The sequence below is a fragment of the Formica exsecta genome, unplaced genomic scaffold, assembly GCF_003651465.1.
Source record: "Formica exsecta isolate Colony F162 unplaced genomic scaffold, ASM365146v1 scaffold37, whole genome shotgun sequence".
NCBI lineage: Eukaryota > Metazoa > Arthropoda > Insecta > Hymenoptera > Formicidae > Formica > Formica exsecta.
Genome location: NW_021850941.1, coordinates 1,546,657 through 1,563,505, shown reverse-complemented (window position 1 = coordinate 1,563,505; position 16,849 = coordinate 1,546,657). Strand labels below are relative to the sequence as shown.

Genomic DNA, 16,849 nt, shown 5'->3' with positions numbered 1-16,849 from the left:
TTTTTATTGTATTTAGTAATATATTTTATTCTAATATTAAAGTATTAAAATGATTATAACAATTATATTAGTTGATGTTATATTAGATCGACATTTTATAAAAAAAATACAATAAAAAATTATCTTAAAAATTTATATCTAGATAGCTAAACATTACGTATATATTGTGCAATATGTATTTGTTTGAAATGTTTCGAGATCGAGCGTACTCGATCGAGGTGACATCCAATTTTATTCTTTCTGATGTATGAATATTCGAGGGACGCGGCGCGGAAATAAACGACAGCGAGTAACGAATCCTCGCGTTAACGATCGAGCATTTCTGTCTCTCGCATCGTAGAATCGACACCTTCGATTGCAGCCGTTGTAATCACGCGATGCATTATAAAACGCAGTAGGAATCGATGCCTTCTACTGAATAAATTAGCGGATGCGCGCACGCAGATAAAAGGACGAATGCTTATATTAGAGAAGGCGCAATGTACAAATGCGCGTATGAGAGAGAGAAAGAGAGAGAGAGAGAGAGCGCGATAAAGGCTCACCAAGATTTCTCATGATCCTGATTTTTATGATCTTCCTTGATCAGCTGCCAAAATATTTTTTTTGATTGCGACATTATGTAGCGAGGTATTTTTACATCTACCATATAAAATTATAACATGAAATCATATATAAATATAACACTGCAAATTGCCATAGACAAGTAAAACCATATTTCTTAGTATTGTAATTTATTTTATTACTGGTAAATTTTTTTTTATACAAAAAATTGCAAAGAGCAAATTAAACACATGTTCTATTAAAAAAAAAAAATTAAATTATGTTCTAGAAAGATTGATAAAAAATAGAGAATCAGCGTTTAACACATTCATATTATTTCACATTTTATATTATTAATTATATGGAAGTGTAATTTGCAATTAACATATTAATAGATATCTTATTTACCATAGAAGCAAAAATTTAAAGATATAAAATAAAGATATTTTTGCAGATTAAGTTTTAGAGGTACAAACAAGCAACAAAACTTCTTCATCTAACTTTAGACGGATTTTAACAGAATCTTAACTATAGTCTTAGTTATTAAGTTATTTAATTTTGGAAGTTAAATAAAATTTTGAATTTTTTGAGAAATGTCTGTACACGCTGTAACTTTCAGAAAATTTGAGATATCGGATTAAATTTTTTTTACATGAATAGAGTATTATTAAAGGATGGTTGGGTACTGAATTTGGTGAGTATCGGTGAAAGGGTTCATTTTTTATAAAATTTTGAATTTTTTGAGAAATGTCTGTACACGCTGTAACTTTCAGAAAATTTGAGATATCGGATTAAATTTTTTTTACATGAATAGAGTATTATTAAAGGATGTTTGATATTGAATTTAATGAGGATCGGTGAAAGAAATCATTTTAATTTTTATTTCGCTCACAAAGCTTCCTCTATGAGGAAGCAAAAATTGAAAAATCCGCGTGCTTAAAGCAGCTTAAGCATTGTAAGATAAAATGATGAGGAAGCAATGTGCAAGTTTCTAATTTGCACAACTCTACTTGTCTTATTTACAACAGAAGCAAAAATTTAAAGATATAAAATAAAGATATTTTTGCAGATTAAGTTTTAGAGGTACAAACAAGCAACAAAACTTCTTCATCTAACTTTAGACGGATTTTAACAGAATCTTAACTATAGTCTTAGTTATTAAGTTATTTAATTTTGAAAGTTAAATATTATAAGTCTAAAAGTTGCAGTATAAAAATGATCTTTATTAATATCCTTTCATAAAGACTTTTGCTTCAGAATTAAACGAGAAATTTGTCTTCACGCAGTAGTCGCGAATTATTCTGTCGCATAGCATTTGTTTATCTTATATAGCATTTATTATGAATAATGCGATAAACGTTCCCAAATGGGAACAATAATATGAACGGGTCGAGAAACGCGTCGGCGATTTTAAGCTCGTTCGTCGACGAACTAACATTAAGCGCTCGCATAATGAACGCTCGCCGAGAGAGAAAGGGAAAAAGAGAGAAAGAGAGAGAGAGAAAGAAAGGGATGCTATCCGTGGATGCGACGAATAAAGTGCTTCTTGTTATGTTCTTTTTTCTCGTTTCAGCCGGTGGGATTCGTGACTTTTCACACGAGGGCAGGCGCGGAGGCGGCGAAGCAGGATCTGCAGGTAATAGCCCTTTTCTCGCAGGCATCCGCGAGGTGAAGCAGGTGGGGAAAAGGTGGTAGACTCTCGTACAGGAGTCTCAGGGTTGACGCGCGATTGATATAGCATACATACACAGTGACACTCACTTACGTACTTACAGATATGCCCGGCATTTCTTTTTTTTTTTTTTTTACGGATCCGCCCTGTCTTAGATTCTCCAGCTGGCACGGGTTATTGCTATTTCTAGCTCTTATGTTTATTAGTTACTACACTCTCTTTATCTGATTACTGTTTATCTCTTCTTCTACATCTATCGTAGCTTTTTTCCCTATCTTTCTAATTTTTTTCTCATTGGGTTCCAAATATAGTATGTACTACCTTTTGTCTACCTGTATGCGTACCAAGGCGTATTGTAATAACGCTGCACCGTGTGGCATTATCGATATATACATATATATATATATATGTATGTATACATATATATATATATGTATATCTATATATGTGTACATATATATACATATTATGTTGTTTGCCTTCTGAAACAAGCATATCGACTAGTTGCATATACATATATTTGAATATATACATCAGTATATTTGAATATACACACACAGTTAGCTTATGGTCAAGAATAATTATTCGTGTAGATTGTAATGGAGTGTGATAATAAAAGAACTATATACTTGATATTACTAATAAAACACTTCTTTAAAAATTTTAGAAGAGCAATTATATTAATTTAAAAATATATTCAAAGAATTTTTAAGTTTTCAAAATTTTAGATTTTTTAAAATCGAAATCTTGACGTGTGTGTATTTTTGCACATTTCATTTTTTAGAATTTGAGAACATTCCAAGATTTAACAGAAGATTTCTTAAGTTCTTCTTTTTAAGTTTTAAAGTATTTTTTATGTTCAATACTTTTTAAAATTTTTTATATCGATATAATTAAAATATGAATATATTTATATATATGTATCTGTAAATACATTTGTGTATATATATGTATCTGTAAATACATATATTTATGAGGTGATCACTTTCGGATTAAAAATGTTCTTATGGAGTAATAACATAAATAGTTAGTTTCTTTAGCTAATATCGTTCTCATACAGCTTGTTATGCAATATATTTTGGAATGTATTGTATATCAAGCGCGAAGTAACTTTCATCGTGTCTCTCGGATCGAATTTTTTGGTATAACCGTTAAGTTGGTCATCTCATGTAGCTCTATCATACCGTTGCAACTGACCTCACGCAATTTGCAATGTTACGTAACCCGAGTATGGCAACGGTATATCGCTATACGTACAAATGTACGTATTGCGTAGAAAAACATCCTTTTGTCGGATGGACACGTTCGCTGGAAACACCGTAGTACGAACTAACGTGCGACCCACCTTATGAATACACGTACAAGGAGAGAAATATACACATACACATGTACACGCCCTTATGCTAATTTCCCTTCCATCCAGCATATAATCCCATACTATTATTATACCCATGTCACTTTCGTCACTAGTCATCAATGATTCGATCAACCTTTTCGATTTGATTTCGCAGACATGGAACGTATGTTGTGGGTCTGAACATCACGTTCAATATAGCTTGTTGTGGAACTTTCTAATTTTGTTCTTTATAAATTCTTCTATGCACAAGAAGTTTATATTTATATTGTAGAAGTTTTTAAATCTCTTTGAAGAATAAAATATTTTTATATATATTTAAATTTTTCTATTTTCGTGTGGTATAAGATTAATTATTAAATAGAACGGGGCAAGATATTAGATATCATAACAAAATTAATAAGTTTTACAGACTATGTAACACAATCTGTAACGAATAAATTTCTTCGCGCTTTTGCAGATTGTAAAACATTAATAATTTATATTACTGTTATTAAAATATTTTTATATCTATTCGCTCAGAGATTTAGCAAATAATCGAATAAGTAAGAAAGTAGTGTAATTTTTTATATTATTTTACAAAAATTATATATTGGAAAAATAATAGCACATAAATTTATCCGCAGTTTTACATTACCATTGTTAGTCTTAAAAGACTAGACAGAAAAAAGCGAACTATTTTGATTGAATATCCACTGAGGCGCGATTTATGAAATATCGGTTCGTATGTATTTCTATATTTAAACGTCAATCTAGCTCACTTTCGCGTAAAATTTATGCTACAAAATGGATGATGTCACTGAAATATATCGAAAGAAGATAAATTACTGCAGAGAAGATATAAATAGCGTCATTAGAGTGGAATAGCGTGATCTAACAATATTTCTGTCAATTTTATTATGCATTAAATTATCGTAGAGCTGTAGAAGTTTGGGCGAAAATTATTACTCTTGTGAGATAAAGTTTCTCTCTGTAATATGTAGTATATAGAATATAAATTTGTAATACATTAATTATAATACATTAAGTGGGAAAGAATTTTGTTGTGGCATAAATATGTTAATTTTTATTTGTGTATATAACAAACCGCTTTTAAAAAAGAATTTATAGAATACACATTTTGTTTTTTAATTAAAAGACGCTTTTAAATTATCGTAGAAGAAAACAATAAAGTGTTCTTGGAAAGAAACATGCAAAATGTACCGTAAGCATAATCTTATTTTATATAAAAAATTATTCAAATACGGCTAGTGACGAAAAAAGGGCCTTCACTATCTTTGCTCTCTTCTTTTATTGTTTCTTTCTCTGTCTTATCTCTTTGCCTTACTACACTATCACCATCCATCCACGTGTGTGCTCCCGATTTACTAATTTAGGGAATCTATTTGCAGCAGGGGGTTAGATTCGATCCTGATATGCCACAAACCATACGTTTGGAATTTGCAAAAAGTAACACAAAGGTTAGCAAACCCAAGCAACCAGCCGCTGCAGCAGCCACCTCGCACCCCGCTCTGATGCACCCTTTAACGGGACGTAAGTATGCACCGCCACTCGTTCACTCGCTGGATACGTCTCACTTACTATTTCTCACCCACTGCACCGACTACAAAGTGTCCCACTTCCTGTTGTCACTCGGCTCTTTTTTTCAAAAGAATTTTTTTTTACATAAGTACCCTCCCACGCCCCTCTCCCCGACCCGCGACTGCGGGATCTGAGATCTCGTCGTCGAGAATTGTACGACAATCGATCGAAGTACGGAGGGGTTTCTCGTGGCAAACCTCTGCATTTAACATCGGCTTTACAACATGTAAGATGTATACACCATACATGTACAGAGCGGTATACACGCCGCACGCCGCGGTTAGACAATGGCTTTTATATAGCGCAAATTATCGCGCTCATTAACTGCAGCGATAATAATATCTGCGTTAACATCTGCGTATATTGACGAACCTCGATTTCTGTAGTGAATATTCCATCGTGAACCCGCAATTTGCCTAAAGTTAACACGCTGTTATTTTCTCAGATAACATTAGATTTTTTGTTCTCTTGTAATTGTAATTGTAATGTTAGTTTATTTACTTATCTATATATCCATTTTTATTTATAATTATTTAGATTTTATGTTGTTGAATAAAAATTCTTGATTTCTGTCTATTTTGCAATTTATCAGAATTCTAAAATTACTAAATTATAAAAATTATATATTTAATGTTTTATTGTTCACTACATTTATAATATACGTATTTTGGGAAAACGTAATTATTATATACAATATATATTACAAATTTATATTTAATATACATTTATTTTTAATAGCTTCAGATATTTTATTCTCATTTAAATATTAAAAATCTCGGATAATTGGGTCAAATTTGATTTCTTTTCAAAATTATTTAACCCAATTAGTAACAAGCAGTGTTTAAATATCTAAGGTTAATTGGTCCTTTTGTAGAATCAGCATTTACTAATGTTCAAAAGATATATGTGCACCTGCGTACTTCTATCGTTATTGGTCATGCATTCTCTCGAGCTATCCTGGGTATAAATCATGCGAATTGCACATTCCTGTGTGCATATCATTGACATTAAGAACTATACTCTTAATCATTCCCGCCCATATGCATTGCGCGGTGCAGATGGGTGGAAAATACGTGTATCAATAAAAGTTACAATAATAATAGATGAAACACATATCTACTCATCAAACCTGTGAATCGGGATTAAATCTTTGCATTATGAGGTATTATTTTACGTATGCAAATATTTTACATGTTAATCCATTTGGCGAAAAATATATCAAGTCAAATATGTCTTTCCATTATTATTCGTGCATAATACACTTATGCAGTATTATTCCAAGCGAGCTCGCGGTTGAAGTTTGTTTAATGGCAAGTATAATAACAATATGCGGACTACGCGGTATGCAACTATACAATACTGAGGAAAGTGAAAAATCCACAGTATGTTTTAAACAAAGACAAAAGAAAGACGTGACCGCGGCGGGTGAACCGGGCGATATACATATATACCGTATTTTATCGATCGCGGAGAGAATAGCATGAAAAGAATAAAGTACGAATAAAGTTGAATAAATCTCGGAGATCTGCACATTTAGAGGCTGCGTGCGTGTGCGTGTTTTTACGCGCGCAATAAATATGTATTTGTGTCACATTGCGGAAACAGACTTGCCGGATGGACGTAAAGCGCATCAGTTTTCGAAGAAGAAAACTGCGACTGCGATGAATCTTGCTGTCGCATGCGCGCTGTCTGATTTCGGTATTGTATATAAAAGATCGTCTTTATTTCCATAATATCTGAATGCATCATTCGCCGAACATTTATTATCGAGAGTGATATATCGAATGGTTATAATGGTCCATATAATAAAATCCAAAAATGATAGATTTTACAAATATCTACTACATGCAGTGGTTAGAGATTTTAAAAAAATAATATTTATCGTAGATTAAGATAACCTAAGTACATATATTAGCCTGTGTTTCAGATTTTAGGCAGTAAGATTTCGTAGAATGATTATTCAATCGATTAAAAATTAGCGGTACCACCGGTGCTATCAGTCTCGGCTGGAACCAGCTGCTAATAGCGTTCTTAATATCGCGCAAATAGACCGTATCTAGCATCGGGAAATTTCGCGGAATAATTTTGGTATAGGTGGTAGCAATTTCGTACGATGACCCAATTTTGCCGTCCCGCACGCCAAGCCACGTCAATAAGACATAATCGAACTGCCAAACGTATCTTCGATAAAATTTACTTTCGCGGAGATATCGAAGAAATAAGAAATAAAATTTTAGGTATAATTCATGGAAGTTTATTATACGTTCCATAATTTTCAATCAGTCAAATGGCAATTCGTTTTCTTGCAAAATTATTTATGATATATTATTGATAGATAATTTTAATTAAATAGTATTTAATTTAATAATTTAAAAGATATTTGTCGAATATGAATACGACTTTTTTAAAATAAAGACTCGGTAAGAAATATAATTTAAAAAAAAATGAATTAAAAAATGAGAGAGTATTGATTTGCTGTCTACAGATATAATATGCATGTGGTTGAGAGTGAAGTTATATATAAATACTTTCGAGGTTGATAGATTTCGGAATTTGTTGTTGCCAACGCTTTCCGAAATTCCCGGAGTTATATTCGTCAGAACTTTGCTCGTTCCCTTTTCTCTCTGTGTTTCGGAAAACAAGGCCTCGGCTTTGAGTTTATCCGAAGTAATTCGTTGCTTTCAAATCGAATTTAAATGTAAGCAGTATCTTGGGATAAATTTACATAGTAGCGTGCTGAGTAATCTTAAACACGAAGAATGACCTACTTCGTGGAAATAATGCTATAAGTTAGTAGTAAAAATTTAATCTTGTCGCGTGTATATTAGTCTTTGCGTTTAATTATTTTGGCATGATATAAAAAATCTCCGACTTTCTTTAAAAAAAAAGTACTGCAGTGAAAGTAATGGACTTTATTACTATTGTTGCAACTGCTTTGTTTCTCAAAATGTGAATATTATTGTTTTTACCAGCTGTGCAAGATTGGCACAGATTTCGTAACAGTTTTCATTTCATTTACTTGCGCGGAATTTTCGCATCGATAATAAAATGTGACTCATACATTGGTAATTTTTACACTTTGATCATGCGAAAATGACGGGAGCAAAAAATGCACAGACTGTGTGTCAGTTTTTTGCGATAATTTTCAACTGTTTGCATAATTATTTTCATTGTGATCAAACATCAAATGCAGTTTTATAGCAAATAACATCAAAAATATTTTACTTCTAAAATTATATATGTATTTAGTGCATGTGTAATATATATTTTTTCTTTCTCTCTTTTCTAATTATAGTTTTAAATATTTTTTAATTACTTATTTTATTTTTATAAAGTTTTAATTTGAAAAAAGCTTTTATAATAATCAATAACAACTATTCTTGACACTTTTGAAGAAAAATTGATCTCAGAAAAGTTAAAAAAATCTGCATTTTTGAATCGAGATCGAAATGCTGTCTCGTTGCATATCGCAAGTTTCGCGATGTGCGCATGAGCTCAATAAAATATATGATGGTCACCTATACTGTCCGCCGGTAAAGTATGGAGGAGAATAGTCCCAAGGAATAATCAGGTCAAATTGTATCTACGCGATCTCCGGTGGTCGTTAATGTCTGGCGTGTTGTTGAATATATGCTAACCGCACGGATGGCTTTCGTACTTTTCTACACAAGATGCAATTAACGATTTTAGTACGGACGAATTATTGTATGTAAAGCATCCTCAAAATACATATAAATGATGATCTTATTAAATCTGGGAAAACTATATATTTCTTTTTGGGAAAATTATTATTTTTTGCATAATTTTTGATATAAAATATAAATGATCATGTTTTATTAAGACTCAAGATTTCCGCGGTGAAAAGCTGCGCATGGTGATTTTACGCTTCGAAATTCATGGTCCATTTAACCGAGTTTTCCACCGGCCGTGCGTGCTCAGACGTATTATGCATTATCTACGCGCGGAGGAATGCAGCTTGCATTTTCTCGTTGGAAAAAGCCATGCTCGGTTAGCTTTTCGTACGATGTTTTCGCGCGACTCGTCCATGCGAGTGATCGCTATTTGTATTTAGCGTTATAACGTGTGTATCTACATGTGGTGCGTTATATTGATTTCGACGTGATGCCAAGTAGGTATCATAATATGATTCGTGCGAAAGACCATGTGTATCGTTCGCGTAGTCGGGGTTGCGTGTGTCAAATGACAGCCGGGATCGATACAAAAATTGCGCTCATCCTCTTTTAGAAACTGCTCTTTCGTATAAATTTTTTTTCCATCGTATACGCGTCTCCATTTCTTATTCACGTATCATGTGTGTGCTCGAAAATAATCACATTTAAACGTAAGTTTAAGTTTTGCGTGGTCAGCGACAATAAACGGCGGCATGGCAATTGCATTCGCTCGTGTTAGAAATTTACAATTGTATATATTTATTATATATTAGTTGCTTTTTTTAATATATCGCTCTGTTATATCGGTCAAGATATGAAAATTATGATAAAGAAAAAATGAATTGCGTTGTGATTTAAATTATTAAAGTCATTTATTTTTCAAGATGTTGGTTTATATCGCGTTGTTGAAATAAAAAGTTGATAACACAAATACTGGAATATTTTTTTATCGTGTTCTGATAAGTCGTTTACATATTTCAATATGGGTTTGTTAGATTATTTGTTCGATATTGCTTTACTAATTTGAATAATGCAGTAAAATGTAGCAACTAAACCGCGTTATATAAGTAAGAACTGACAAACAATTGACGTCATTGAACAATAAATATTGAAAGGTATATATAATACGTACAGCGTCATGTAAATAGGGACAAGTTAATCAAGTATGAGAATAACATATTTATATATTATAATTAGATAATTGATATTTTATCTTTCTTTTTCTCATTATTTTTATAATAATCATTACTATATACAAACAAATTTTTTGTTGTTGGTACAACATTACATTATTTAAATTCTTTTTCTCAATTATTATTTTCTTTGTTAGAGATATCAATTATTAAGGAAAAGTTTAAGAATACACGATAAAAAGAATAAAAAATTTAAAAGCTTGTAATAATTAATTGTGGGTAGAAAAACATGTAAGTGTGACTTGCATAAAAATTAAAAATTGAAAGATAAGTAAGCAAGAAATGTAGCAAGAAATATGCACTCTACAGAAAACAGAAAGGTATTTAAAATATATAGCTAAGTTTAGAGTTCTAATTAGTCAGTAGCGTCGCAGAGAAAAAACGCATTATTATGCTAATGCATTTTCATTATGTGACAATTCGAGGACACTATGAATGCGTGAGACGTGTTAAATAAAATGTTCCGCTATAGACTTTTATTAACGAATATACGAGAATTGAATCGCTTCGATGGGGGGAAGGCAACAAGACTAGTTGCTCATATAATGAGAATTGCTATGTGTATTTATAGCATATAAATGTGCTAAATCCTTTAAATTCAATGCAGAGAATGGAATGTAACTTTTTATGAATATATTTATTTGTAAAAAGTTCATTTGTCTCTTGATAGGAGTTGAATAAATTGAAAAGCGCGTTATCTCCCAATTTATTGGATTCACTCGTAGTTTGCGAAATAAAGGAAAAAAAAGAAAAACAAAAAAAAAATTGTTGGACGATAACGTTGAAAGCTTTGGCCCTATCCAGACAGTGCGCGTTTACTCCAACCCGTATGCTTCGCCATGCGAATCGGAGGTCAGCCTAGAATCAATAAAGTGCACAGTCCTGGCAGGGACTAAAACACACCACTGATGTAGCAGATGCACACACGTAAGGGCTCGTGCATCAGCTTCTATCGGTTAGAAATCGTATTTTGAAAGAAATTAAAGCGCCTTTTCTCGCTTACAAAAGAATGAGTAAGCGAGAGAAAGAGAGAGAAAGGTCCAAATTTCAGGTGATTCCGTGATAATAGTTGAATAACTTTCAGAAAATTAAATTGTTCTTTGGAATATCTAATTGGTCCGTGTAAATGAGAACAATGCGATTTTCCTTGCGGATATAATTAATTTCCATATTCGAAATAGAGAGAGAGAGAGGGTCTTAGTCAACTCTTTTAACAATTTAAAATTTAATTTATAACAAAGAAATATAATGGGAATGATTTTGGTTAATTGGAACATGTCAGAACAAAAACAATATGTGCTTTAATTAAATAACTATCGCAATACGAAAATTTTGGTAATTTTTTCAATTTCTATTTGTTCCTTAAGACTTTTCTCTAAATAAACAGCGTTTCTAATTCCGATTAATCGATTATTCAATTAGTCAGAATTCATTCTATTATAATCAAACTAATAACATACATACACACAATTTATTCTAATTTATAATTTAATTTATTACATAATTATAATTTAAACGCATAATTATAATTTATAAGTAAGAGAAAGCATCAAGAAATAGTTTTAAACATAACGTTGATTTAACTCGATTACGGAATTAAGTTTACGCCTACAAATAATTGAAAAACAATATTGCATCAATAAATCTCAGTATGATTGCAAACAAAGTTTTCTTTATATCATTATACTAATTTGTCTCATTCAGATTTGATCAAGAACAGAGATCGAAAACAGACATTGCGTAGTTAATTGCGGTAGCATGTGCAAGCGAGTCACGCCAGATTTCTGCGATGCTCGATCGCGGTACAAGGCTACATGAAAGAGCGTTTTGTTGCACAATCGCTACTATGATATTATTAATTTATATTGGAATAATAATTGCGCGTTTTTGTGCGAGTTGCGCGGCGGGAAGGATGCAGTTTTACGTACGGTCGTATCGATGTGCATCGAATTTTCCGCCGTTTCTCGCAACTCCGAAAAACGCAATTGCGAATGACGATAAAAAAAGAAACGGGCGAGCAAAAATATTATTCAAGGACATGCTAACGCATTTCTGTATTTTAAATTTCTTTAAAATTCTTTAAAATTTCTTTAAAATTTTCTTTAAATTTCTTTACGCTGGAAAATCGTGCACTTAAGTCACGCCATTAAGCTGATAATAAGAATCGTTCGAAAATTAGAATTATACTCGCTGAAACTTTCGAGGATAACAGACGATGTAAACGTTATGTATTGCGTAACGAGATTACCGCGAGGTCGCAAACGAAGGTTCGCCGACGAGTAGCTCGGAAGACGCTTGGTTTACCATTGTCACCGGTTCATAACGCCTAATCATAAGTACCTCTCCAGCGATTTACCGGCTTCCGAGAAGACCATTTTTTTTTGTGTTGTGCCGTCGACGATTACGCTCGGTAGTGCATTATACCGTGTCATTATACCGGCATTGCAGCAAATAATCTACGTTGCGTCGTGATATTCGCTTGAGCGGCAATATTCACAATGCTTCTAAATTTTGTTTAAATAATAATTAAATCTGTTACTTTTATAAATAAATATATTTATTACTTGTTTTTGTAAATGATGAATAAATAAATCAAATTGGAGCGCTAAAAATGGAATAAATTTAAATTATAAGAAGAAGTATATATCTTAGTTAGAGAGCAAAATAAAACTTTGAAATCTTCTGTAATTCAAATCTCGTACTAATTTATTTATATTACAAAAAACAAATACATTGGTTAGAAAATACATTTTACATAAAAATTAATAAATTTAAAAAATAATGTTATTTTTGCTCAATTTCAGTTTAACATATAAGATATTGTGATATTTTTTAAATTTTATTTAAATATAAGAGAGAGAGAGAGAGAGAGCTATGTTATACAACGTACAACAACTTATATGGACTTTTATAACCATTATTTCATTACGATTGAGAACTGCACATCTCATATAAATCACGATAATCCTTAATGCGTCTGAGCTTTCATAGCGCGATCTTTTTAATCTCCGTTCGTTCAATTCTCGAAAATCCCCGAGTACAGTAATCAATGCTTCCGTCTTCGTGCATCTCTCTAGCTTCTAGCAAGAAAGCTCGTAAATTGGACATTATCGATCTTATAATCGCTGGGTTCGCAAAACGTTGATGGAATTTGTTCGCGTTCTTTCTTTAGCACGCGCAAACATTTGCCACGCGAATTACATCGTGCTTCGTTTTTTTTTTTTTTTTATGTCGGAGACATATTTAATCTCAATTGCAAATAGAGCAAAATAATACTGTATATTTCCGTTTTGCATTGTAATGAATGTACGTTGAAAATATCGCGACAATTACGATAATGCTGGAATAATCCGAGCGACAAATCAACACAATCTTTTTGGTCGAAAGATCGGTATTTCATTCGAATCTGACACATTTCATGCGATATTTACATTATTTATTATGTATCCGTAGATAACATGAATCCGTAACCTGTTAATAATAAATATTATTTGTTTTATTTATTAGAGGAAAGACGAATAAGTGGCTTTTATGGAAATATCTAACAATAAGTGCTTCTCAAAACAATAAGAAAAATAGAAAAGTAAAAAAAAAAAGATAGCTTTCTCCGTAAAAAGGAATGTAATAACATTTGATATGTGATATCACATACACGAATAATTTTTAACAAAGTTTTATATAAAAGATATCTACTGAGAAAAATTTTCAATTTTAAATATATTTCCAGTATATTCAGTAATGTTTCTAATAAAATTTTAAGTCTTATTTTTCACTTTTACAATTCTTCAGTGATAGTAATTTCATCAATTCTGTTAAAAGTTACATAAATGTAGTCAACAAATTATGTTCATTCAAGTTTGAAATAGTTTAATTATAGTTTAATAATAAATTTATAATTTTTTAAATTAATATTACGCTAATATTTATTAATTTTACATTACAAGAATATCAATGTATTGGATCGAAATATATTTGTAATATTTCCAGTGTGTCGAAGAGTAAAAATCCCCGATTCAATTTTAGTATCAGTAGATATCCTGGCGAGTTATAGAATGCAATCCGCGACCACGCGTTTAATTACTCAGGGGACTCTATCTAATCCTGTGCTCTATTGCAGACCTAGGGAGTCCGTTCTTCCCCGGTGGTCCTGAGTTGTGGCATCATCCATTGGCGTATTCTACAGCCGGCGAATTACCGGGCACACTGCAACATGCGACGCTGGTGCATCCGGCGTTACATCCTCAGGTCCCCGTACGTTCCTATCTTTGACTATCTGCAGACAAAGCTCTGGAGCCGCCGACGAGCGCCCCGATGCACGTTAGTGATACATGATCGTTATACTCGATTACTCTTACACGGTAACGAGGAGACACGCGAGGGCTTAAGGACCGAAGGGACTTTCAATCACGGTTGCCTTGAGTCCTCGACTCCTAGATTCTTTAGATTTTTCGATGTTGAATTCTTTAATGCTTTGAGTCGTCCTTTGAGTGAATCTTTGGATTTCTGCACTTTTAGATTTTATGAAATTGATTTCTGGAGAGTGAGTTCTTTAGATCTATAAATCTTTGGAGTATCATTGCACGCTTGAATGATCAGCAATACTTTGCAAATTTTAAGTCGAGTTTCTTTGTTTTTCAATATTACATCTTGCCAATAATTATTTTCGAATTATAAGACCGTCAAAATAAAATTAAAATTAAAGGATTTTGTTATTTGCATTTCTGAAATTTTGCCAAAAGCTATTTGTTATCTATGATTGTCTATAATTTCTATCTATAATTCGAAAGCTATGTTTGTTTATGGAAAACCGGTTGCAATTCGATCACGAAATCCGTCGTTAAAATTTGATGCATGATAGGTCATCCGGTATTAATATTATACAGCTAACATCAATACAATAATCATAACAAGTAATATATCATACGGATTATTAGAAATAATATTTATTCCGCATACGCGCGTACCATCAGCGTACCATATTCAAATATTATGCTTTACATCGCTATAAATCGATAATGCAACTTGTCGTCGCACTGCGTGTTCTCGCGTGTTACACAGAAACGTGTGGTTTGCTATCGTGTGGGTTTGCGTCACGCGAGCTTCAAATCGCGGAGTTTTGAAACTATTGCGATGCTTTCGAAGTTTGTCGCGACATGGATTAATTATGGTCGCCGCAGACCGACGTTAATAAATCCATGGCTTACTTTTTCTCTAGCACGACATTCGGTCCGGTCGCGTCATGCCTATTTTGTGTAATTTTAGTCTTACGAGTCGAGCAGAATGTTTAATCATGTTAAAAATCATTGATATGTACATATTAATAACATCGGATTTAAGAAAGTTATTTTATAATTATTAATGAAGATGAATAAAAATTAAGTCGTAAATAATATCGATCAGCTGCACATTAGGTAATTAGTAGAGTAATTTAAAGGCACAAAAGTTTCATGAATGAAGCATATATATATTCAGAGTGTATAAATAAGGGCATATAATTGTTTTAAATTTTTATTTTACATTTCCATGTATACTGTATGAGAGTTTGCACTATTTTTGGAATTTATCTTCTCTTTCACTCAAATTTAATAGAGATTATTTCAAGATATATCCAAAAAACTTCTCTTTTATCTATTAAATACAAAATTTAAGATCATAATTTTGAAATGGTTATAAAAGATTGAAACTCAAAAAATCGGAAAAGTTTTTGGGCGTGAGTGTACTTCCAACCCTCTTCAAGATATTGGTGGTACAAACGATGGTACCGATCCATCAAATCGCGATATTGATTTTTAATATGGCATGAGCTTGTGCTAGGTTTGTATAGGTACCTGTCACGCATTAGTGCCAAGCCGTAACTTAGTCGCGAATTATCTACCGATTTCTATGAGGATAAACAACGCGGACGTACAGTCACGAATGCGTGCGAACCTGATATAATCTTTATCGATCGTACGTGTGCGTGATATCGTCCGTTATATATATATGTATGTATGTATATTTATAGCGGCCCATATTATTCTTTTATTCGTCAAAGCGAAGTAATCATGAAGTAATCGAGAATGCGAGAATGAAGAATTGCAAAACACATTTATATGAATATATCTCAATATATTTTAAAATCTATTTTACTTCCAGTTTATTAGTAATTCTGTACCAGTTGGGATAACTTTGCATCAACATAAGAAGTTTAAGAACGGATAAAAAAATTAATTTATGTCTTGATTTGTGATTAAAAGCAGAACGAGCTTACAATGGCTTGTAATAAAAAGCGTTATTGCATAGTATTGCGTTCGCATTTACATAAATACGAGCAAAACAAATTTGTAAAAGACATATTTTAGTCTAAAAAAAAGAAGAGAAGAGAAGAAAAGAGCGTATATATACGAAATATATATATGATGGCGACGTGCCAAAGGTTGCAGCAACGGGTTTCACCGGCGACAATAACGCCGAAGAAAAAGAGAGAATAGAAAAACGGCAGGAATTAGTCCAGAATAGGTATGATATTTAACGATAACCGTCTTTCATCTTTTTTACCTTTCCTTTTCGTAATGTCGCAGAGATCACGTGCGGAAGAGGTAAGTTACTGAAATTTTTATTAGTACTTTTATTTTTATTAGTTTTAAAATAAAAAAAAAAAAAAAAAAAAAAAAAAAATGCTTGAAAAAGATTAAAATACTATTTAAATATCCTTTTATGTCTCTTATTTTAATATTTTTGCAAGTATGTACTAACGATCTCTTTGGTAAAATGCGTTTGCATGAGGACGACCTTTAGACTTTAGTTATTGCTATTTGAAAAAGCACAATTTTTTTTTGTTGAGGGACAAATGTAGGGA

The 16,849-nt window shown here is 32.1% G+C and overlaps 1 protein-coding gene across 7 annotated transcripts in view; it reads left to right on the top strand.

The window, feature by feature from the left end:
- The window catches only part of LOC115239303 (protein couch potato-like), a 98,323-nt gene that overhangs the window by 65,295 nt on the left and 16,179 nt on the right, over positions 1–16,849 (top strand). For 6 of the 7 annotated variants that reach the window (XM_029813770.1, XM_029813769.1, XM_029813768.1 and 3 more), the window contains 3 exons: positions 2,114–2,176; positions 4,958–5,099; positions 14,129–14,262. In XM_029813770.1, coding sequence (XP_029669630.1) covers positions 2,114–2,176; positions 4,958–5,099; positions 14,129–14,262 — 339 coding nt within the window. The remainder of the gene's footprint in view (positions 1–2,113; positions 2,177–4,957; positions 5,100–14,128; positions 14,263–16,849) is intronic. The other variant, XM_029813767.1, reaches the window with a different exon arrangement.